The sequence below is a fragment of the Hylobates moloch genome, unplaced genomic scaffold (assembly GCF_009828535.3).
Source record: "Hylobates moloch isolate HMO894 unplaced genomic scaffold, HMol_V3 SCAFFOLD_3, whole genome shotgun sequence".
Classification (NCBI taxonomy): Eukaryota; Metazoa; Chordata; class Mammalia; order Primates; family Hylobatidae; genus Hylobates; species Hylobates moloch.
In genome coordinates, this window is record NW_026652278.1 from 39,375,443 (window position 1) to 39,398,933 (window position 23,491).

Sequence of the window (23,491 nt, forward strand, 5' to 3'; positions counted from 1 at the left end):
AACAAGAGGGGAGTACCTTTTGCTTTAAGATATCCACTGGCGTCTGATGGGCTTTTAGCTTCTTGTTTTTAAGAAGCACTTTCCTTCTGAGTTGGTCAGGTGAAGGAAGCATTGGGTCATCTGAGAAATCAGTCTCAAATAAGAATTTAGCCACCAGCTTTTCTCCAAACACAGTCTAAAAAGAATGAAGGAAAACATACAATCAATGCCTTTTATCTATAATTGATAAATATATGTACACTTCATAAATATAGTAGATATTTTAGACTGGTTGAATTATTTAAAAAGTCTCAGGAAGAGGAACTAGGAAAGAAGCTGTCCCCTGCTCCTGCCCCCTTCACAGTTTCTTAATGAAAGGAAGGGAGGTGTTTAGAAGGACAGGAGGAGAGGTCGAGGCCACTCTGCAGCTGGTGTCGGTTCTAACTATTTGGGAAAATATTCTGTGGTCTGATGTATTAAATAAGAAAACAGAGAATCAGTTAGAGGCTGTTGTTTGTAGAATAAGGTTAGTTTCAGATAAAGTCAAGTCAAAAGGATAAAACTTTGGAGGGGGTAGGGAGTAGGGACAAAGACATAGGTAGAATTTGCACCCACATAGTGTAAAGAACCACAGACACAATTCTCACAAAGATTTTGAGCATGGATCTCCAAAGCAGAATGCGTGTCTGTCAAGGAGGTGGGTGGAGGGAAAGCAGACACAATGCTTATATCAACTCCATTGTTGCCCAGGCTGGTCTTGAACTCCTGAGCTCAAGTGATCCACCCGCCTCAGCCTCCCAAACTGCTAGGATTACAGGTGTGAGCCACTGGGCCTGGCCTTGAGTTATTTTTTAATTGAAAAAAAAAAAATCAAAGCTTAGGCCAGGACAATATGAAAAATTAATTAGTTTTGTCGGCATTAATATTTGGGGACATTTTGTCAGTGCCCCTCCTTCCCACTGAGAGCCACATTTCCACAAATGCCTCTACCATTAAAGGAAGGGGGAAGTACAATGGAATATCTGCTTCTAAATCTGGGTGCATTATTGTTGTGGGAAGTCAGGGATACCGAAAGGAGGGACTGGCTGGAGCCATGGCAGAGGAACATAAATTGTGAAGATTTCATAGACATTTATCAGTTCCCAAAATTAATACTTTTATAATTTCTTATGCCTGTCTTTACTTTAATCTCTTAATCCTGTTATCTTTGTAAGCTGAGAATGTATGTCACCTCAGGACCACTATTGTACAAATTGATTGTAAAACGTGTGTTTGGACAATATGAAATCAGTGCACGTTGAAAATGAATAGAATAACAGTGATTTTAGGGAACATGGGAAGACAACCATAAGGTGGGACTGCCTGCAGGGTCAGGCAAAAACAGCCATAATTTTCTTGTTGCAGAGAGCCTATAAACAGACATGCAAGTAGGAGAGATATCACTAAATTCTTTTCCTAGCAAGGAATATAATATTAAGACCTTAGGAAAAGAATTGCATTCCTGGAGGGAGGTCTATAAACGGCTGCTCTAGGAATGTCTGTCCTATGCGGTTGAGGTAAGGACTGAGATACGCCCTGGTCTCCTGCAGTACTCTCAGGCTTACTAGGATTGGGAAACCCCAGCCCTGGTAAATTTGAGTTCAGACCGGTTCTCTGCTCTTGAACCCTGTTTTCTGTTAAGATGTTTATCAAGACAATACGTGCACCGCTGAACGTAAACCCTTATCAGGAGTTTCTGATTTTGCCCTGGTCCTGTTTCCTCAGAAGCATGTGATCTTTGCTCTGCCTTTTGTCCCTTGAAGCATGTGACCTACTCCCTGTTCATAAACCCCTTTTGAAATCCTTAATATAACTTGCTGGGTTTGCAGCTCAGGTGGGCATCATGGACCTATCAATATGTGATGTCACCCCCGGCGGCCGAGCTGTAAAATTCCTCTCTTTGTATTCCTTCTTTTTATATCTCAGACTGGCTAACACTTAGGGAAAGTAGAAAGAACCTACGTTGAAACATTGGGGGCAGGTTCCCCTGATACATTATCATTCCCTTATATAAGGAAGGACTGACTGTTAACACAGCAACTGTTCTGGCCAGTCTAAGCTCTTTGCTAACTTGGATCTTTGTACTGTGGTATAAGAAGATCTTCTTGGCCAGGTGCAGTGCCTCACGTGTGTAATCCCAGCACTCTGGGAGGCCGAGGTGGGCGGATCATGAGGTCAGGAGATCGAGACCATCCTGGCTAACATGGTGAAACTCCATCTCTACTAAAAATACAAAAAATTAGCCAGGCGTGGTGGCAGGCGCCTGTAGTCCCAGCTACTCAGGAGGCTGAGGCAAGAGAATGGCGTGAACCTGGGAGGTGGAGCTTGCAGTGAGCAGAGATTGCACCACTGCACTCCAGCCTGGGCAACAAAGCGAGACTCCATCTAAAAAAAAAAAAAAAAGAAAAAGAAAAAGATGATCTTCTCCTACAAGATTTGACTTACTTGCCCTGAGATATTTTCAGCTTTTCCACATACAACTGACAGATGATATCCTGGCATCCCTGAATTGTGGTACCAGAAGTGTTGGAGAGTTGGTCTATCCTAATCTCCTAAGGCTTTCCGGAAAGGGTAAGGAGACCAGAGAGCAATACTTATATCACTCCAGCTGAAAAGAGGGACCATCCCAGAGAGGGCCGAGGCTCTGAGAACAGCCCAATTTCTCAGGTTTGTGGGACCCTAACTGTATATGCTTCACAGCCAAGGTCTAATTGCAGCATAGTCCACAAAGGCCTCATTTAAACCTAATAACGGCTGGGTGCAGTGTCTCGTGCCTATAATCCCAGCACTTTGGGAGGCCAAGACGGGTGGATCACTTGAAGCCAGGAGTTCCAGAGCAGCCTGGTCATCGTGGCGAAACCTCATCTCTACTAAAAATACAAAAATTAGCCAGGCATGGGGGCGCACACTGGTAATCCCAGCTACTTGGGAGGCTGAGGCAGGACAATCGCTTGAACCTCAGAGGCAGAGGTTGCAGTGAGCCAAGACTGTGCCACTGCACTCCAGCCTGGGTGAGAGAGTGAGACTCCATCTCAAAAAAACAAAACAAAACAAAACAAAACAACCCAATGATAATTGCAAGACAAGGGCCAACATACCATCCTGCCTTTTTGTTGAGAGCTCACCTTGAAAATTTCTGCCATTTTTCGTTGCTGAGGCAATGAACAGTGGTTCTCAATTGATATGATGATTGGCAGGTCAGAGTTGATGAAGGCACTGCGATCAATGGCTTCAACCACTTCCTATGAGAGCCAAAACAGCTCATTAGAGTCCGGATATCTGTCAAGGTGGTCAGAAGGCAGGGTAGTTACAGCCACAGAAAGCATCTCAATTGTTACATGCAGAAGACTCTGGCCAAAGATGGTTTTCGTATTTTCAAATGAAGCATGAGGATAAGGCTCTTTTGTAGAAAGACATTAAACTGTTTATAGTGAGTATTATTCACATACTATAAGGAACAACTATCATATTGAATTTAACAAACCTATTTATATACATATACTCTCTCTGTATACATATATAGAGTATGTTGCAGGTAAAAGACACTGTCCTAGTTATAGCAGCAAACGTGATTAAGCATAAAATACTTTCTTGCTTATAAAGAGTTTATAATTTATGTGAGGCAATAAGACATATGTCACATGTATTTGTGTGTATATGTAAACACAGTTATCAACTCAACCCCATGCCAATATAGCATACAGGAGTTTTAGGAATGCTAAATAGGAAACCAAGTTGAGGAGAAAATGCATTTTAGCCACTATTTCTACATGTAAAATAAAAATAATATTCCTTCACAACCTGGCCACAGTTCAGAGAAAAATGATGTTACATAGCCTAAGACCCTCTGAATGAAGGTAGTAATTGCATAACTGAACTAATAAGCTACCCAGAATTTGAAACACAAGAGATCAGTCTTCCTAGGTGACCAGTCTTCTCAGGTGCAACTGATGCTCATTACATTATAATGCTAACTATTTAACCATCTCCTAACTCCTGAGGTTGGCCTTTGTCAGCATGAGACCAGGACAAATGACCATTAATTCCTATAGCAGGAAAACAGACCCTGCCTTTATATATCATCATATTACGTAAAAATTGCAACAATATTATTACATGCTAACTAATGTAAGGTAATGGTTACTAACTTGGGTTGAATGGGGAATCTAATGAGAGTTCTAGATTAACTCCAGAAAAATGAACATATGCACATTCCACATGATACAGCAAACACTTTTGGGAAGTCTTCCTTTAGACCCAGCATAAAGACCCTTGACCTAAGGTGTAATTTGGTCAAGTCCTGATTTAAATGAAGAATGAAGGCCAGGCATGGTGGCTCACGTCTGTAATCCCAACACTTTGAGAGGCTGAGGGGCGGGAGGAGCACTTGAGGTCAGGAGTTTGAGACCAGCCTGGCCAACATGGTGAAACCCCGTCTCTACTGGAAATACAAAAATTGGCTGGGCTTGATGGTATGAGCTTGTAATCCCAGCTACTTGGGAGGCTGAGGTAGGAGAATCTCTTGAACCTGGGAGGCAGAGGTTGCAGTGAGCCAAGATGGTACCACTGCACTTCAGCCTGGATAACAGAGCGAGAACCCGTCTCAAAAAACAAAAACAAAAACAAACAAACAAAAGACAAATGAAGATAATGTCTCTTTGTGATTTGATTTAAAGAAAGTTATGAAGGATTACCTTGAAAGGGATCTTGGTTGTCAGCGTATGTCCATGATAAATAATGGGCATCCCATCGTCTCCATCCCAGCAGTCCAATTCTACACTTCGACAGCCTTGCAAGAGGACCTGTGTGATCAATGAGTGAATCCACCCCAGGTGAGCACCTGGAGATAAAGCCTCGAACTAAACCCAGCATGTAGTTCTACATATCAGGCAGTGTTCACACTCAGGACTAAAGCAGAAGGGCACATGGTCTAAAACAAACATGGCATTTTCGCCAAAGGCCACAATTAATCTGGAGTGGGGAAGGAAGGGAACAGATTAAGGTAGAAAGAGTGTTTACAAGAGCTGAATATTAAAGGAAAGTAAAATTTGATAGCAAAACCATATGGCCATTTTCCTAGCAACTTTGTCCCCTTGAAATGGCACATCTTCAAATTAGAGAGCCAGGCAAGTGCTCTATCTGGGTAGACATCAATGGAGGTGAAAATGCTGATGCCACAGCCCAGAGAAAATAAGGTCACTGAGTCCTTAATGAACTGGCTAAACATTTACGGCAAGCCAATCAGGATAAAATCACTTCCATTAAGACCCAGATTAAGCTACGATTAAACATCTTTGCTGTGAATGCATAACATGTAAGAAGAGTAGAAGCAGAGTTATCAAGGATTTGCCTGGCTATCTAATTCCAGAATAGCAACTAGAGCAAAGATGGCAAATAATCCATAAATGGTTCCTTTCTCCCATACTCACAGCAGACCTCAGTAATCAAGCTAGGCACACTTGTCCTTTAAGCTTTAATATGTTAGCTCACAACCTCTTTATTAAAGTGCTCCAGAAAACGCTACCAAAGAATCAGATGAGTTGATACCTATTTGTTATCCTGGAACTGAAGTGGGAAGCAGAGCTCAATACATGTACTTGGGTTGCAACTCTGTAAAGTTTGCTGGAAGCAACCTCTTCCGTAGATCTATCTGTACATCATCTTAAAAAAATTATTACATACTGGAATAGTGACCCAAGCCAAGAAATTGATACATCTGTATATGTGCCTACCCACTGGTTTTAGAATGCACATAACTATTTCTGTGTGACGGCAATCCATTACTGGGGCTTAGTGGCCACTAGAGTTTCTGCAACTAAGCTCAGATAGTGGAATGATTCTCATTTCAACACTTTTCTATGAGATATGTGCTATATTCTTCCTATTTTACAGCATAGTCAGTGGCCTAGAATCTCAAGGCTATCTGCTTCTTTCAGCAGCTAGAGTATCTAGAGGTGCAGTGTCTTGGGCTGGAAATTGCTATGTAAAATGGTGGCTGGAACACCAAGCTGCTTATCTCTGTGGTGCCCCTGCCAGACCTGGAATAATGTTCAGCAACTGGCAACAGATGAGATGGCTTTTCAGCATGGAAGGACTACAGGTCTTCACCAAAGTCTGTGTAACCTTAGATCTCCACATATAGCTAGAAGAGGAAAACCTGGGCTGGAAATTCTAGATGAGAACAGGGCTTATTCTCACTTCCCATCTGCCCCACGGAGTAATGTTAAGAGGTAATTAGGAAGGGCTAAGGAAGAGTGGAGAGGGGTTAGAAATGAAGTAAGAGGGATCTACCTGCACACTATGTTTAATCACATCTGTGAGTCTATTTGAGGGGTTCTTGTGCCTTATTCAAAAGCTGTGATAGTCTCTCCTTGGGTTGTGATGTTAAGAGTTTTAAAAACTGTTTGAAGTCAAACAGAGGAATGAAGTAGGAATTAAAGCCATACAAAGCTGGTCCTTGTTTATTTTACTGGGATAAATGTGCATACACACAAGTACATAGATATGTATATATGCACTTACACATACATGTACACACATGTATATGTATGTATATGTATATACCTACACATGTGTATATGAAATATATATAAGTATCTGTATTTATATGTATATTTAATTCCATTCCTATAGAATAATGGATTTCAAACTTCTTTTAACTTTGGCATTCTGTGTGTAAATGGAGGACCAATATGTAAAGTGTGTAGAAGAGTAGTACATTACCTGAAGTGGGGCAGCGTATGGCACCCCTCCTACTTTCTGGCTTCCTCATCTCAGTGTCAGGGGCTGAGGCCCCATGACAGAACTCCTATTTTGAAAATCACTACTCTAAGAACACATCTTCATTCATAATAAAGTTCCCTTAGAAAATAGAGTTTAAAATACATATTCCCGCTAAGCAAGCTTTGGGACAAAAAGTTGCCCCATGCTTTGAGGAATATCTGGACTAATCTGGAGAATGAAGAAACCTCATTGTTGCTGGGGTTATGTAAACAATACACCTGTAGTTTTCAAACCTGGACCCACGTGCGCACACAATGACACACTTGCATTCCCTGCCTAGCTCCAACCGAATTGACCCTTCTTGAGAGTTAAGAAAAAAGGCAGAATAGATGAGGAAGCTGCAGACGGTACAGCAGAGAGGCAATGGACACGCAGATCATCGCAAGTTGGATGTTCAGGTCAAAAGGATGTACTTTTTCTAGTCTAGAGAGCCTACTGAGTTTCAAAGAACATTCTCATGAATTTAATGTGTAGGGACAGTGCCTACAGTCTGTGCAGATTTTTTATGCATTTTTTTGGTTACCATAGTGACAGATTGATTATTTAACAAACTGAAAAGCAAAACAAACAATATTTTGGGAATAAGTACATAGAAAGTTGCATTTTCTACTATGCTTTCCCACTACAATATATTATTTAGCAGTTAGAGAAACGATTAGATAATTTTCCCATGGGAAAATCTAATTTTAGTGGGAGTAGGTCAGACTAACTAGGATCTAAAAGCTGAGTCTCAAACAAACACTTTCATTTTGGCCTAGAATAAAGGTTAAGTATAGATGGGGGAAAACAAAACAAAAGAAGTAAAGAAAACGACTGCTGTAGTATAGCCAGTTTTCCCACACATCATGGTTCCTCACATTTGACATGTAATAGCTTGCTCTATAAGCTCTTCAAAGGAGTCTGGGGTCAGGTTTTTGTGACTTTGGGGGTTACGTAAATAATTAGGTTTAATAAAAAACACATTCCAAGTGGCTTTCCCTGTACCTGGCTGTAGAGTTCTACCGAGGATTCTCCTTTGAGCTGATGGCCAGTGAGGTAGGTATTGTGCGAAGATTCGATGTAATAGTATGAGAGGGGTAGCTGCAGTTCTTTAATGTTCTCCTGTGACTCATCATTTTTTGAGGCAAAATTTTCTTTATCCATCAGAAACCTAGGTGAAACAAATTTTCTTAAGACTGCATGGGAAAAATGCATACTACTCTTAAAAGATGGGCAAAAGATATTTTAAAAGTTACCTTGCAAACCCTTCAAATGACATTAGTCCCTGATGACACATACTGATGCTAGGCTCGAACTTCTGCAAGGGATAAAAAAAAAAAAAAAAAAGTGTTATTTAGGTTAAGGAAACTAAGAGGGGGAAAGAAACCACCACATCATTTTTTAAAGCTGTTCTGTTTTCATCAGGAAACATCTAAACCAAATATTTGAACTAATTTAGTAATGTAGTGGTAAGAAGTAGTTTTTAGTCCAAAAGAAAACATTTATTATATGTGAGTTTATTATACTAAGCATATTTATTTAATAGAAAAAAGGAGAGAATGAGAAAAGAAGAAGGCTGATTTCTATGAAAACAAAGTGTATCAGTTTATCCAGGTGAAAATGGGGATAATAATAGCAGCTACCGTAAAGTTGGTGAGAGGCGAACTGAGATGATTCACATACATCACTTAGTGCCATGCCTGTATTTAGTAATATCATAATGAGCACTCAACAGTGTGATAGTAATCTCACAATTTTAGCATTTTCAGTGATCAAATCCAACTGCTGGACAACTAATACACTGATACTCAGTCAGGTGATAAGGGAGACTCATTTGTTGCATGGAGCCACACCACTCCTCTCTGCTGACACCCTGTAGTGTAAACCTTCACCAGCTATTGCTGGTTACTATGATAGCTTCCTAAGCAGTCTCTCTGTGTCTGTTCCTTCACCAGCACAGTTTACAATGGGGCCAGAGTAACCACTTAACATTGTTTTTTTAGAGACAGGGTCTTGCTATTGCCCAGCCTGGCCTCAAACTTCTGGGCTCAGGCAATCCTTCTGCCTCAGCTTCCTGAGTAGCTGGGACTACAGGTTTGTGCCACCATGACTGGCTCAGAGTAACCTCATAAAAATAAATTAGCCAGGCGCAGTGGCTCACGCCTGTAATCCCAGCACTTTGGGAGGTTGAGGTGGGTGGATCACGAGGTCAGGAGTTCGAGACCAGCCTGACCAACATGGTGAAACCCCATCTCTACTAAAAATACAAAAATTAGCTGGGCATGATGGTGCATGCCTGTAATCCCAGCTACCTGGGAGGCTGAGGCAGGAGAATCACTTGAACCTGGGAGGCGGAGGATGCAGTGAACCAAGATCGCACCACTGCCCTCCAGCCTGGGTGACAGAGTGACACTCTGTCTCAAAAAAAAAAAAAAAAAAAAAAAAAAAAAAAAAATCAAATCATGTTACTCCCCTGCTCAAAAATTTCAGTGGTATCCCATTTCACATGGACTAAAGCCAACCTCCTTATCATGCTCTAAAAGGCCCGGATAACTGGGCTCTTGCACATCTGTCTGACGCCATGCCTGCCATTCTCTGCCTGGCTTGTGCAGCTCACAGCACACCAGCTTTTTGTCGTTCCTCATAAACCCCCAGCTTGCTGCTGTCTTGGTCTTTGACCTTGTGGCTCCCTGTGGGGAATGCTCTTTCCTGAGACCTTCAAACTGGTTATTGACTTAGGGCTCAGTCCAAATGCCACCTCTTCCAAGTGGCGTTTGTTTACTCTCCTCAGCCCTCCTCCTGTATCATTCCATTCCTTTACTTGACTCAGTTTTTCCCCTACCCCATTATTACCTGAAATTACATCGTATCTTTGTTGTCTGCCTTACCTTCTAGAATGTAAGCTGCATTGAGGACCAGAACTTTTATCTTATTCTCTGCTATATTCCCACCTCCTAAAACTGAGCCAGCATAGTAGGAACTAGTACATGTTCATTTAATAACTAATGAGGTTGAAAACCTAGACTAAATCTGATGCATGTTCTAGAATAACAAGAAAGAATTATGTACCGACTCCTTATAATAGTTACTGAGTTAGAGAAAGCCTGGGACCTACATTAATTATATGTTAAAGAAGAACACTTAAATACTTCTTTTTTGTTTGTTTTTTTGAGACAGGGTTTCACTCTGTTACCCAGACTGGTGTGCGGTGGTGTGATCTCGGTTCACTGCAACCTCTGTGCCTCCTGGGCTCAGGCGATTCTTGTGTCTCAGCCTCCCAGGTAGCTGGGATTATAGGCATGGACCACCATACCTGGCTGATTTTTTTTTTTTTTTTTTTTTTTGAGACGGGGTCTCGCTCTATTGCCGAGGCTGGAGTGCAGTGGTGTGATCTCAGCTCACTGCAGTCTCCGCCTCCCATGTTCCAGTGATTCTCCTGCTCCACTCTCCCGGGTAGCTGGGATTATAGGCACGTACCACCACAAGTGGCTAATTTTTGTATTTTTAGTAGAGATGCAGTTTCACCATGTTGGCCAGGCTGGTCTTGAACTCCTGATCTCAGGTGATCCACTGGCCTCAGCCTCCCAGAGTGCTGGGATTACAGGCGTGAACCACCACGCCCGGCCCATACTTGGTATTTTGTTAAAAACAAAACAAAACAAAACAAAACAAAACAAAACAAAACAAAACAAAACAAGGTCAGGCGTAGTGGCTCACGCCTGTAATCCCAGCACTTCCAGAGGCCGAGGTAGACAGATCACGAGGTCAAGAGATTGAGACCATCCTGGCCAACATGGTGAAACCCCATCTCTACTAAAAATACAAAAATTAGCTGGGCATGGTGGCGCACACCTGTAGTCCCAGCTACTCAGGAGGCTGAGGCAGGAGAATCATTTGAACCTAGGAGGCGGAGGTTGTAGTGAGCCGAGATCGCACCACTGCACTCCAGCCTGGCAACGGAGTGAGACTCCGTCTCAAAAGAAACCAAAAAAACAAAAGAAGCAAAACTCTATTTCTGTCCCAGATTTAAAGGCTTTGGAAAGAAGCATAGAAAGAGCATACATTTAGCAGCAAATTATTAGTATAGCCAGAGGCGTCACACACACATGCACACACAAAACAGGCACAAACCTGGATGATGCTGAGGATTTCATCATAAGTGCAGTGTTCTCCTTGGCAATTCACGAGGAAATCGTTGAGCTGAAGTATGCCCACCCCAAAAATGCCCAGAGATGTGCTCTCAATCCCAGTGCCATTTGTCACAATGCTTGCAGCAGCAATGGCATCAGATATCTGCCTCTGGTTGTCCGATAGCTGCTGTTTACTCTTAATGAACAACCCCAAATCCGAGACATTTCTGGTCAACAGATCTGAAACAGAATCACCACAGTACATGGACAAGATAGCCAGCATCTTTTGCAAAGTTCATTTTGGAGATAATGGTGTGGAGTTATTAAAATGGAGAAGCTCTTTACTAATGTACCTAAACAAGCCATCAAAGAAGTGTTTATTTCTGGCTTCACATAGTGATAGGAATAAAAAACAAATCAATGAATAAATAAAGGCTGAGCACGGTGGCTCATGACTGTAATCCTAGCACTTTGGGAGGCTGAGGCAGGTGGATCACCTGAGGTCTGGAGCTCAAGACCAGCCTGGCCAACATGGTGAATCCCCGTCTCTACTACAAATACAAAAATTAGCCAGGCATGGTGGTGTGCACTTGTAGTCCCAGCCACTCGGGAGGCTGAGGCACGAGAATTGCTTGAACCCAGGAGGCGGCGGTTGCAGTGAGCCGAGATTACGCCACTGTACTGTAGCCTGGGCAACAGAGAGTCTGTCTCAAAAAAAAAAAAAAAAAAAAAAGGAAAAGAAGACAGAGCTAGGTTGATGATCTTGATATCCCATGTGGTATTACATGGCAACTAAATGTAGGTTCAGCTGGGGACTTAGGCCAAATTCAGGCTTTGGTTTTAGGGAGTAACTACTTGCACATTTTTGTTTGTAGAGATTGAAGATATACCCTTAAAATTACAGTTTTACTGTAATTTAGAAGTCTAACTATAAGCATTTGTGTACAGATTTTTGTGTGAATATAAATTTTTCAACTCATTTGTGTAAATACCAAGTAGTGTAATTGCTCGTCACATGGAAAGAATATGTTTAGCTTAGTAAGAAACTGCCACACTGTCTTCCAAAGTGGTTGTACCATTTTACATTCCCACCTGCAATGTTCCAATTGCTTCACATTCACACCAACTTTGGTATGGCCATTTTAATTTTAGCCACTTTGGAAGACAGTCTGGCAGTTTCTTATGGAGCTAAACATAGGCTTACCATATGATCCAGCAATTGCACTCTTAGGTATTTACCCAAACGATGGAAAAACTTATGCCCACACAAAAACCTGAATACAAATGTTTATAGCATCTTTATTCATAATTGCTAAAACTTGGAATCAACCAAGATATACTTCAGTAGGTGAATGAATAAACAAACTATAGTACCTCCACAAAATGGAATATTACCCAGGGTAAAAAGAAATGGGCTACCAAGCTGCAAAAAGCCATGGAGGAAGGAAACTTAAACGCATATTGCTAAGTGAAAGACGCCAGTCTGAAAACGCTATGTACTGTGTGATTCCAACTATATGACATTCTGGAAAAGGCAAAACTATGGAGATAATAAAAACAGCAGTGGCTGCCAGGGATTTGGAGGGAGGTCGCGGAGGGGATGGAAAAGTGAAGCACAGGGAACTTTCAGGGCAGTGAAACTATCCTGTATGGTACTGTAAAGGTGGATACATGTCATTACTCATTTGTCAAAACCCATAGAATGCACAACACAAAGAGTGAATCCTAATGTTAACTATGGACTTCAGTTCATCATAATATATCAATATTAACTCAATTGTAACAAATGTACCACACTAATGCCAGATATTACTAACAGTGTGGGAGAGTAGAGGAGAGTATATTGGAACTCTGTACTTTCCACTCATTTTTCCATAAACCTAAAATTGCTCTAAAAATAAAGTCTAAGCTGGGCATGGAGGCTCATGCCTAAGATCCCCGCACTTTGGGAAGCTGAGGCAGGAGGATTGCTTGAGGCTAGGAGTTTGCGAGCAGCCTGGTCAACAAAGCAAGACCCTGTCTCTACAAAAAATTACATTATTTTAAAATAATAATACTTTAAAATAAAACAAAAATAAAAAAAATACATGAAAATAATGATAAGATAATAAAATATAATAAAACAAAAAATAAAGTCTAATAATTTTTGAAAAATGTAACTACTTGACTAATCCATGGTTATGGAGATTTTGTGACTAAAGTTGAACAATACTTAATAGTCTTAGCTCAAGGACAACATAAACTTATAAATAATTATGAAGCAACTGCATAAAAGAGGAAAGTTTTTTGTTTTGCTATTTGTGTTTATAGTTTCCAGGAAGAACAGAGGAGGAAAATGATAGCCTGGAAATGCATAAGTGGTTAGAAAAATGCATGGGTGGTGATAGTAATGGTGGTGGTGGTGAGTGGGATAGAAGAATGAGACATTCTGGTTTACACAGTAGGAAATATATCCTGGACAATCATTCAGACAGAAGTATCCTGTGGAATGCACTAAAGACTCTCCTTGTCAAAGGGCAGGAGACTACTGCCCTGCGATTGAACACACATCTGTCTGTAGGTAGGGAAGAGACTGGGGGTTCTCTACTGTGACACACACCACATACCTAGCAGACATTTGGAAATGGTCAGTGATATGGTTTGGCTGTCCCCATCCAAATTTCATCTTGAATTGTAGCTCCCACAATTCCATGTTGTGGAAGGGACCTGGTGGGAGGTAGTTGAATCATGGGGGCAGGTCTTTCCCATGTGAAAATGTTCTCGTGACAGTGAATAAGTCTCATGAGATCTGATGGTTTTATAAAGGGGAGTTTTTCCTGCACAAGTTCTCTTGTCTGCTGCCATGTGAGACATGCCTTTCACCTTCTTCCATGATTATGAGGCCTCCCCAGCCACCTGGAACTGTGAGCCCATTAAACCTTTTTCCTTATAAATTACCCAGTCTTGGGTATGTCTTTATCAGCAGCATGAACATGGACTAATACAGTCGGGAAAGGGTTTTTGGTTGTCAGAATGACTAGAGGGCTTTATTGGTTAAATATCCTGAAATATATGGGCAGAACCACACAGTGATGAATTTCTTTGCTCAAAATGCCAGTAGCACCTGCTCCCATGACACCTGAGGACACCTTAAAATAATTCTCTAAGTGTTGGCCGGGCGCGGTGGCTCATGCCTGTAATCCCAGCACTTTGGGAGGCTGAAGTGGCAGATCACGAGGTCAGGAGATTGAGACCATTCTGGCTAACATGGTGAAACCCCGTCTTTATTAAAAATACAAAAAATTAGCCAGGCATTGTGGCACATGCCTGTAGTCCCAGCTACTCGGGATGCTGAGGCAGGAGAATCGATTGAACCCAGGAGGCGGAGGTAGCAGTGAGCTGAGATTGCACCACTGCATTCCAGCCTGTGCAATAGAGTGAGACTGCATCTCAAAAAAAAAAAAAAAAAAAATTCTCTTAAGTGTTTCCCTACACAGCAGTAATAGCATACTATGTGGGACAGGCTCAGAGTTTGTGTGACTGGACCTCTGACCTTAAGTTTTAGACAGTTTGGTCCCAAAAGGAAATCCTAAAATGTTCAACAAACCTAGGTCAGGCTGAAGATCGCTGGTGTTCTCATCAATTGTCAGGTTGGTGTAGAGTGGGGCTGACTCGGAGCCAGATCGGTTGCAGGGCACTGCATAGACATCAAACAGATCCTTCAGGTCCTTGCGGCTCCTGACACTGAATGAGGAATGGAAAACACCTCTCATTGAGTATCTTTATAGAAATGGGGGGGCCTGAGAAAGAATAAGAAGGAAACATAACACTCTACCTGAATGATTTGAACAGCTCAACAAATTCAACAAAACTCATGTTGCTATCTGAAACCATGAAGCTCTGAAATCCCTTCATGCCGCCTTTGATCCGCCCGTGCCAGCTACTACTGCTCCAAGCACTGCAACAAAGACAAGGCCTTCATGGGCACAAGGGCAGGCCACTGTTGTGATTCTGTCCCACCAGACTTGCTCCAATTAGCAATACGAGCAAAAGGATGAGTGCAAGTTATTTAAGATTGAAGCTATTTTCCAGTACTCTTTTCACTTCTCTTAATCTATATTGTATCAGAAGAAATAAAACATGTTGTATATGAAAAAGAAAACATGTTTCTAGTCTATTTAATAAGGGCCCAGGGCTGAGGTTAATATTCCTCTATTAATCAAAACAGTTCTTTGAAACTGCAGGACAATGGGCAAAATAACTCAGTGTTTCTGAAGATGTCTTTTTTAAAAAGAGCCCCAAATTACTCACTATCTATGGGAAATAATGCATGTTCTTTTCTATATTCTAAGTTATAGAATCACATTTAAGAAGAAACTTTTGAGTGTATTGTCTGATTCCTTTCTTAATCAGTCCTTAGATGAAAACAGAGAAGAGCTTTTAAATATTAACGGAAAATGTGAATCGGAAAAATGTTAAGAATGGAAAGGGCTGGGTGTGGTGGCCCATGCTTATAATCTCAGCACTTTGGGAGGCTGAGGTGGGAAGATTGCTTGATCCCAGGAGTTCGAAACCAGCCTGGCCAACATAGTGAGGCACTGTCTCTAATTTTAAAAAATTTAAAAAAGAATGGAAAAAAGCCAGCTTTGCCTAGGATTATATTTGCACTTTCCAAGGCTGCATCTACTCAATGTAGAAATATCAGTCAACTCAGAACAGCCTGTTTCACAACATTTTTTATTTTCTATGCTGATTTCCTGACACAATGGTATGAGAGATGTTTTGATTATGGTTTGTAGTCAAATTAATGAACAGGATCTATTTTTTAAATTATACTTTAAGTTCTAGGGTACATGTGCACAACGTGTTACATATGTATATATGTGCCATGTTGGTGTGCTGCATCCATTAACTTGTCCTTTACATTAGGTATATCTCCTAATACTATCTCTCCCCCTTCCCTCCACTCCACAACAGGCCCTGGTGTGTGATGTTCCCCCCCGTGTCCAGGTGTTCTCATTGTTCAATTCCTACCTATAAGTGAGAACATGCGGTGTTTTGTTTTCTGTCCTTGTGATAGTTTGCTGAGAATGATGGTTTCCAGCTTCATCTATGTCCCCACAAGGGACCTGAACTCATCCTTTTTTATGGCTGCATAGTATTCCATGGTGTATATGTGCCACATTTTCTTAATCCAGTCTATCATTGATGGACATTTGGGTTGGTTCCAAGTCTTTGCTATTGTGAACAGTGCCGCAATAAACATACGTGTACACGTGTCTTTATAGCAGCATGATTTATAATCCTTTGGGTATATGCCAAGTAATGGGATGGCTGGGTCAAATAGTATTTCTAGTTCTAGAGGACCTATTTTTTTTTTATCTTGGATTTTAAAAGTTTTTTTGAAATATTTCAAATATGTAAGTATAGAGAATATCATGAAGTCTATTTTATGTATATTAAATATATAATCTAAAAACTATATATTTAAGACTATAAATATAAAATACATAGTTTGTTGAAGTGACTCTCAACCCTGCTAACAATGTTCACTCATGGAAAATTAATTTGTGCTGACATTTGAAGGTCACCTTCAGCAATGAAAGAGCACTACAAATTGATAGCTTTATAGCATTTTGCAGGCATAGGTTGTAGGTTGTTGATCCTTAATGTAGTGCAGGAAACAGTGTAGAGGTGCAGGAAGAGGAAAAAGGTGGCTTCATTATTTGCAGCTAAAGAAGTAAATTTCCTGTCTTGCTTCTTTCTGGTTGCAGGTCCAGCTACTGTCTGTAGGAACCCATTTCCCTTTGATTCTAGGAAACTCTGTTTGTCCACTCTTTCCACTACCAGACTTAGGATTCGGTCTAGCTTTCTCCCTTAATAGCATTCAAGCTGATTTTTCCTCTCCTGCCTTGTGTTTTCTTTCTGTTTTAAAACACTTGAGTGGGTGCTGATCCCTGTCCTCCTGGGGCTGGCCTTCTGATCTTGCATCTGGCATGTTAATTTCTCTTTTTAAAATATTTTCCTCTCTTACTTTGTCCTTTCTTTTCCTGCTCATGAATGATTGAAATAAACGGGAAATGCCATTTAATCCAGGTTCCTTGCTATTTACCCAGGATACTACACAGGCTAAAAGTATAATAAACAGGATTCTGATTTTTGTAACTTTTAGTTTTGTTATGAATCTAAATTTACATAAAAGTTGCAAGAGTGGTACAAAGAATTCCCATATAACCTTGACCCATGCTCATCCATTGTAGAATGTGAATGTATAAAACATAAATTATAAGTTCATTGCTCACATTGTGAAAGAATTTTTATTTAAAAGATAATTTACTGTAGGATTCTTTTTTCTTCCCTTTTTTTTTTTGAGACAAGCTCTCACTCTGTTGCCTAGGCTGGAGTGCAATGGTATGATTACGGCTCACTGCAGCCGGAACCTCCCAGGCTCAAGTGATACTCTCACCTCAGCCTCCTGAGCAGCTGGGACCACAGGTGAGAACCACCACACCAGGCTAATTGTTTTATTTTTTGTAGAGATGGGGTCTCTGTTGCTCAGGCTGGTCTCGAATTCCTGGGGGCTCAAGTGATCCTCCTTCCCTGACCTCCCAAAGTGCTAGGATTACATGTGAGAGCCACTGTGCCCAGCCAGGATTCTTAATAACAAGCTTCCAAGAGAAAGAGAGAGAAAGGGAGAAAGAGAGAGAGGGGGGTGGGGAGAGAGGGAAGGAGACAGAGAGAGAGAGAGAGAGAGAGAGAGTGTGTGTGTGTGTATGTGTGTGTATGTGATAAAGTAAAGAGTTCCTGTTTTAGCTTGGTTCTGTCTGGAACCTCCACATTTCTTAAACTTTAATGTGGGATACAGGGAGATGGAGCAGCATTCTGGTTCCCTTTGGAAGTCTGCCATTTTAATATCATTCCTTCTTCTGAGAGGGTAGATATTGTTTCAAATACGTAATTTGCATGGAACTTATAAAATAATTTATCCAGCTTTAGATTTATACTTAAACATATCCAACTTGCTGTGATACTTGAATTCATTCCTCTAGACATGCGTAACTGACATATGAGAAAAGTATTAAATATATTTCATCGATTAGCAAAGGGGCCAAATAGTTTACATTAAAACAATCTATTCTCTCTTCTTCATTTAGAGCAGTGCTATCCAATAGAACTTTCTGCAATGATAAAAAGAAATGTTCTCTATCTACACTCTTTGGGATAATAACCATCAGCTACTTGTGGCTATGGAGCACTTGAAATGTCACTACTGTGACTGAGGAATTGAATTTTAAATTTTCTTTAATTTTCTTTAATTTTAATTAATTTACTTTTGAATTTAAATACCCACATCTAGCTAGTGGCTAGTGTACTGGATAGTACAATTCGGAGAATCATGGCTTGGGTTTTGTTACTGCTACTGACCTTTGGAGTAATATGAGAAGGTAGGAGTACAAAATTGGGAAAATTAGGATCATTTAAAATTTTGGGATTTTTCAGTTTTCAGTTCAGCTATACGTCAAAATGTGAAATAGTCTTTCCATAGACAACTGTAAAGATATGCCCTTCCACACAACTGGAATAATGTGAAGGGTCCTTCTGTTTTATCATGTTAAGGCCCCACCTGGATGGGCTCTTGTTTGAAGAAGACAGCACAGGGGAGGACACTGGCCTGATGGGAGATGACGTCCCGGCAGCCAAGTTGGGGGACCCAGCTGTGGTCAAAGAGTGGGCTCTTCTGGAAGGGAGGGGGTTTGGAGGGTTAGCGATGGCATTCGCCTCTGTGAGGATGAAAGACAGAAAAGAGACAATGACTTAGATTATACTGTCCCTCAGAACCAAATACAAACCAGAGAGGCTTCTGGATGTCTGAGCAAATCAACCTATGCAGCTGGTTTCTATACAAGAAGCACCAAAATATCTTTATGAATGGGCTAATCTCATGGGGTCTCAACTGGCTACATGTTAGAACCATCTGGGCGGCTTCAAAAATAAATAGATATTCATGTCCCAGCCAGAGAATATCTGAATCAGTTATTCTTGGATGTGGCCAGAGGAATCAGATTTTCTTAAAAGCCCTAATATGCAGCCAAGGTTGAGAATCACTGGTCTAATCCATGAAATTATACCATGATATCTAATATTCCCTATCAGTAATGGCAAGTTAATTAATGGAGATTTTATTCCAAGCACACTATGCTTGCAGAAGTACCTTTAGGTTTCATTGTCTGGTTAGGACAAAGAGTTTTGTTAGAAATGTTTGCAATGCTTAAATCACAATTTAAAACCAAATGTATACTTTTTTTCCCATAAAAATTAAAAAACAAAAATCTCAGATGTAAACATGCCGCTTTACCTGATTCTTCTTGTTCATTAATGTCTTGAGGATCAGAACCACTCCGGCTTCGACACTCTTTGTGCATCTTGGCCTTTCGGGTTGCCATCTCATCGTCAGTTACCTCTCCACTCTCACCCTGAGAACACAAAGCTCACAATGGCTCCAAGCCTGTATTTCTCTCCCATCACTGCTTTAGTTCAGGTAGGTCTCTATTTTCTGACCTACCCACCTTCAATACTGTCCCTCCCTCGTAAAACCGGTATAGACCTACGTTAAGGCTGACCGAGTATTCTCATGTCATATTATTTCATTTGTTCTTTACTATACAGCAGTACTCCTCAGGGGAGGGAGGCAGACAAGAGGCGGCACGCAACCTCTGGAACCTCTGTGTACAGACAAAAACTGTGAAGCAGATAAAATTTGACATGAGCATCAAAGCCTCCTATAAGCAAAGAGAGTGGCACTTTTTCTAGATAGATGATATGGTTTGGATGTTTGTCCCCTTCAAATCTCATGTTGAAATGTAATTCCCAATGTTAGAGGTGGGGCTTGGTGGGAGGTGTTTGGATCATGGGGGTGGATCCCTCATGAATGGCTGAGGATCATTCCCTTGGTGATGAGTGAGTTCTAGCTCTGACTTCACACAAGATCTAGTTATTTAAAAGTGTGTAGGCTGGGTGTGGTGGCTCATGCCTGTACTCCCAACACTTTGGGAGGCTGAGACAAGTAGGATTACTTAAGGCCTGGAGTTCAAGACCAGCCTGGGCAACATAGTGAGACTCTGTCTCTATAAAAAATAAAAAAATTAGCCAGGCATGGTGGTGTACACTTGTGGTCGCAGATACTCGGGAGGCTGAGGCAGGAGAACAGCTTGAGCCCAGGAGTCTGAAGCTGCAGTGAGCCATGATCACACCACTGCACTCCAGCTTGGGTGACAGAGCAAGACCCTGTTTCTAAGAGAAAAAAAAGTGTGTGGCACCTCTCCCCTTCTCTCTCTCTCCCGCTCTTGCCATGTCATGCGCTGGCTCCCGCTTTACCTTCTGCCATGACTGTAAGCTTCCTGAGGCTGTCACCAGAAGCAGATGCTGGCACCATGCTTCCTGTACACCTGCAGAACTGAGTCAATTAAACTTCTTTCCTTTATAATTTACCCAGCCTCAGGTATTTCTTTATAGCAACACAAACAAATAGCCATGAAGCAAATATATTTATCACTTCATAGTGATATTTCATATTATATATTTTATAATACATAGTGCTAATATACTTTACATTGTGTTCTACACACAGTATTTGGGGCCTCTGTGATCTCTGTTCTCTTCTAGCCTTTCCTTGCCCACAGAGTGCTCATGCTCTAGCCATCCAGAACAGCATGTGCTTCCTTGAACAAGCTGTCTTTTATGCCTCTATGCTGTCTCCTCTGCTGGGGATACTTTCTCCTATGTTCTTTGCCTGGTAAAATCCTACATGTTCTTCAAGACCTGCGTGTCAGTTGCTCTGTGGAGCCCTCTGTGCCTGCCCCTCAGCTATTTTGCTTCTCTCTGCCCCCACAGCACTTTGTGGATGACTCGACGACGCCTCTTTTTAGCTTGCACTGTGTTTGTTTACATGTCTGTGTCCTACTGTGGACCGTCTTTTCCCTGGTGTTCCTGGCACTAGCATGGCACCAAGGAGGTATGTGGTAAGCCCTTGTATCTTCTGTTTTATACCTGACTTTGTCCTCAACCCAAACAACCTAAAGTGTTTTATGGTGATGTTCACCATACAGTGGTCCTGGAAGATGGGTTTGATGCTTAATAAACAAATAACACTCTACCCTCATGAGGATTTTCTTCTTTTTCTTGGTAGTGCTTATGCCCAGGGTGTTGTTTCTCTGCATATTGGGCTTCTCAGCATTCTTTGCTGATGTTCCGGGGCTGGGGTTTCGAGCACTCCATCGTCTGCCACCAAACAACTCCACAGCGTGAGCCAAAGTTGGGCCTTCATACCGTCCATCCTCCTGTGAAAGAGCCACATGGTGAACACAATTGGAAGCACCAAGCAATGGGGAAGTAAATATATTAATGTCTCCCAGAAAATTTCAAGAGGTGGAAGAGCACAGACGGCCACAGAAGAACAATGATCTGGCCACCCAAGTGGCTCTGTTTTCTAACTCACAAGATTCTCTGTCAGGAATTTCATCATGTCCCCTGTTGTCCTGGTCACATCCCTGCTGAGTTACAGTGACATGCTTTAATATATCAACTGGGGAACAAAAACTTCCCATCCCATTTACAGAGGTTAAATTGCAGAACTACCACTGTAGGAAAATTCATTTAGACTTACTTTGCAAATTAGGGCCTTGGAGATCTTGGAAGGGAGGGGGGCAGGGTATTAATCTAAGTAAAATCAAGTTGTATTTGTCCATTATTGCCAGGTAGGTTTTCACCCAGTTTGATGCTTGGGACAGTCTGACTGTCTGACTTGAAATACAGGGTATGTGACATGCATGAAATTCCCTTTGAAGGGCCCCATGGAACTCCTAAAATAGTTGGGCTGCCATCCTCTTGAGTGGCTGAAATCTAAAGATAGGGAGCCCATGGGACTCAGAACACCATACATATTAGGATGCTGTGAGCAGCAACAACACACTCAAGGGGCAGGCAATTGTTCACAGTAGCTACTGCTTCTAAGGCAACTCTGTGTAACATCCTGTAAGTAACAGCAGGGATCTATTAATTAAACAATTGTCAATGATTATCCCCATAAGTCAGTTAATAAAACCACAAAAAGTTGCCGATGAACTAAAGATGATATTGATATTTCACACATTGTATAAGTGGGGTCTTTAAAAATTAATTTCCATGTACTGTCTTTACTCCTCAAAAACATTTAAGGCTGGTTCTCCTTTGCAGTTCCAAAGAAATGCTTATAGATCGATTTTGCTTTGTTGCAGATCATATGCAAAAAACAAAGAAGCTTTGTGTGTGTGTGCTTGCTCCTTCAGCCTAATGTTTAATAACTATCTGGTTTTATGACTTGTGCATTCCCACTTCCTGCATCCTGTTGTGGATCCCAGGATGCTGAATAACTTGGGTACTTGACAAAGAAACCTTTTGGTGACCTCTTATAGTGGGACATTGTAACTTATGGCTGTCCATGATCTGTTTCTCCCTTCTCTAACCATACCCCAATTTTACTTTAACTGTCTCTTCTCCACTGGATATAGTCTCGATGGGTATGTCAATCAAGCTGAAATATCCTCCTTTGACCAATGATTGGCACATGATCCCAATAAGCCAATCAGAATCCCCTTCCTGGAGCAGGGTTCTTGAATGCAGTGATATAGAGAATGAAAATGGTTGGAGATCAGTCCATCTGCTGGAGGCCTGCTGAAGAGAATCCCTGCTAACAAGTCACTAGGAGTGACTCCAAATTGGAATAAACATTTCATGAATGAAACCTAATGGATATGTTTTAACTACCATTTTGAATAACATACTCTGAATCTGAAAGAAGAGTAAAACTTTTATTTATGGATTTTAACCAACACATGTTTAAAAGCTTAATAGGCCCATTATAGTTTGCATGTAAAATAATTGGCACCATTAACCTATACTGCTTTGATTTTTCTAATTTCAGAACATCCCAACATGGGTCAAACTTTACCACTAACAGAAGTATGTTTAGGTCAGGAAAAGGAAGGATGCCTTTGTTTAGTCTTTAAAGGAAGCTTTCTGGGAAGTAAAACGTAGTTTTAATCTTTCTTTTGTTTTACACAAAATAATAAACTTGTTTGGGATGGATGAAAGATATACTTTCTTCTCTTTTTTTCTTGGAGACGGAGTCTCCCTCTGTCGCCCAGGCTGGAGTGCAGTGGTGTGATCTTGGCTCACTACAACCTCTGCCTCCTGGTCTCAACTGATTCTCCTGCCTCAGTTCCCAGGTATCTGGGATTACAGGTGCATACCACCACACCCAGCTAATTTTTGCATTTTTAGTAGAGATGGGGTTTTACCATGTTGGCCAGGCTGGTCTCGAACCCCTGGCCTCAAGTGATCTACCTGCTTTGGCCTCCCAAAGTGCTGGGATTACAGCTCTGGGCCACCGCACCCGGCCTTCTTTTTTTAATGTGCGAGATGGACTACCATAAGTGAAGGCACATGTTCAATTTTAGAAAACAGTTTTTTTTTTTTTTTTTTTGAGAGGGAGTCTCGCACCCTTGCCCAGGCTGGAGTGCAGTGGAGAAAACAGTTTACGTGAAAGTTGAAGATTAGAAAATAGA

At 41.3% G+C, this 23,491-nt stretch overlaps 1 protein-coding gene across 4 annotated transcripts in view; it reads right to left on the reverse strand.

Moving 5' to 3' along the window:
• Positions 1-23,491, reverse strand: part of PLCE1 (phospholipase C epsilon 1) — a 350,498-nt gene that overhangs the window by 60,413 nt on the left and 266,594 nt on the right. For all 4 annotated transcript variants that reach the window (XM_032136433.1, XM_032136449.1, XM_058436200.1 and 1 more), the window contains 11 exons: positions 21,044-21,226; positions 19,246-19,363; positions 18,514-18,670; positions 14,725-14,847; positions 14,497-14,633; positions 10,912-11,150; positions 8,037-8,098; positions 7,786-7,951; positions 4,713-4,820; positions 3,144-3,260; positions 17-175 (listed from right to left, as the gene is read on the reverse strand). In XM_032136433.1, coding sequence (XP_031992324.1) covers positions 17-175; positions 3,144-3,260; positions 4,713-4,820; positions 7,786-7,951; positions 8,037-8,098; positions 10,912-11,150; positions 14,497-14,633; positions 14,725-14,847; positions 18,514-18,670; positions 19,246-19,363; positions 21,044-21,226 — 1,569 coding nt within the window. The remainder of the gene's footprint in view (positions 1-16; positions 176-3,143; positions 3,261-4,712; positions 4,821-7,785; positions 7,952-8,036; positions 8,099-10,911; positions 11,151-14,496; positions 14,634-14,724; positions 14,848-18,513; positions 18,671-19,245; positions 19,364-21,043; positions 21,227-23,491) is intronic.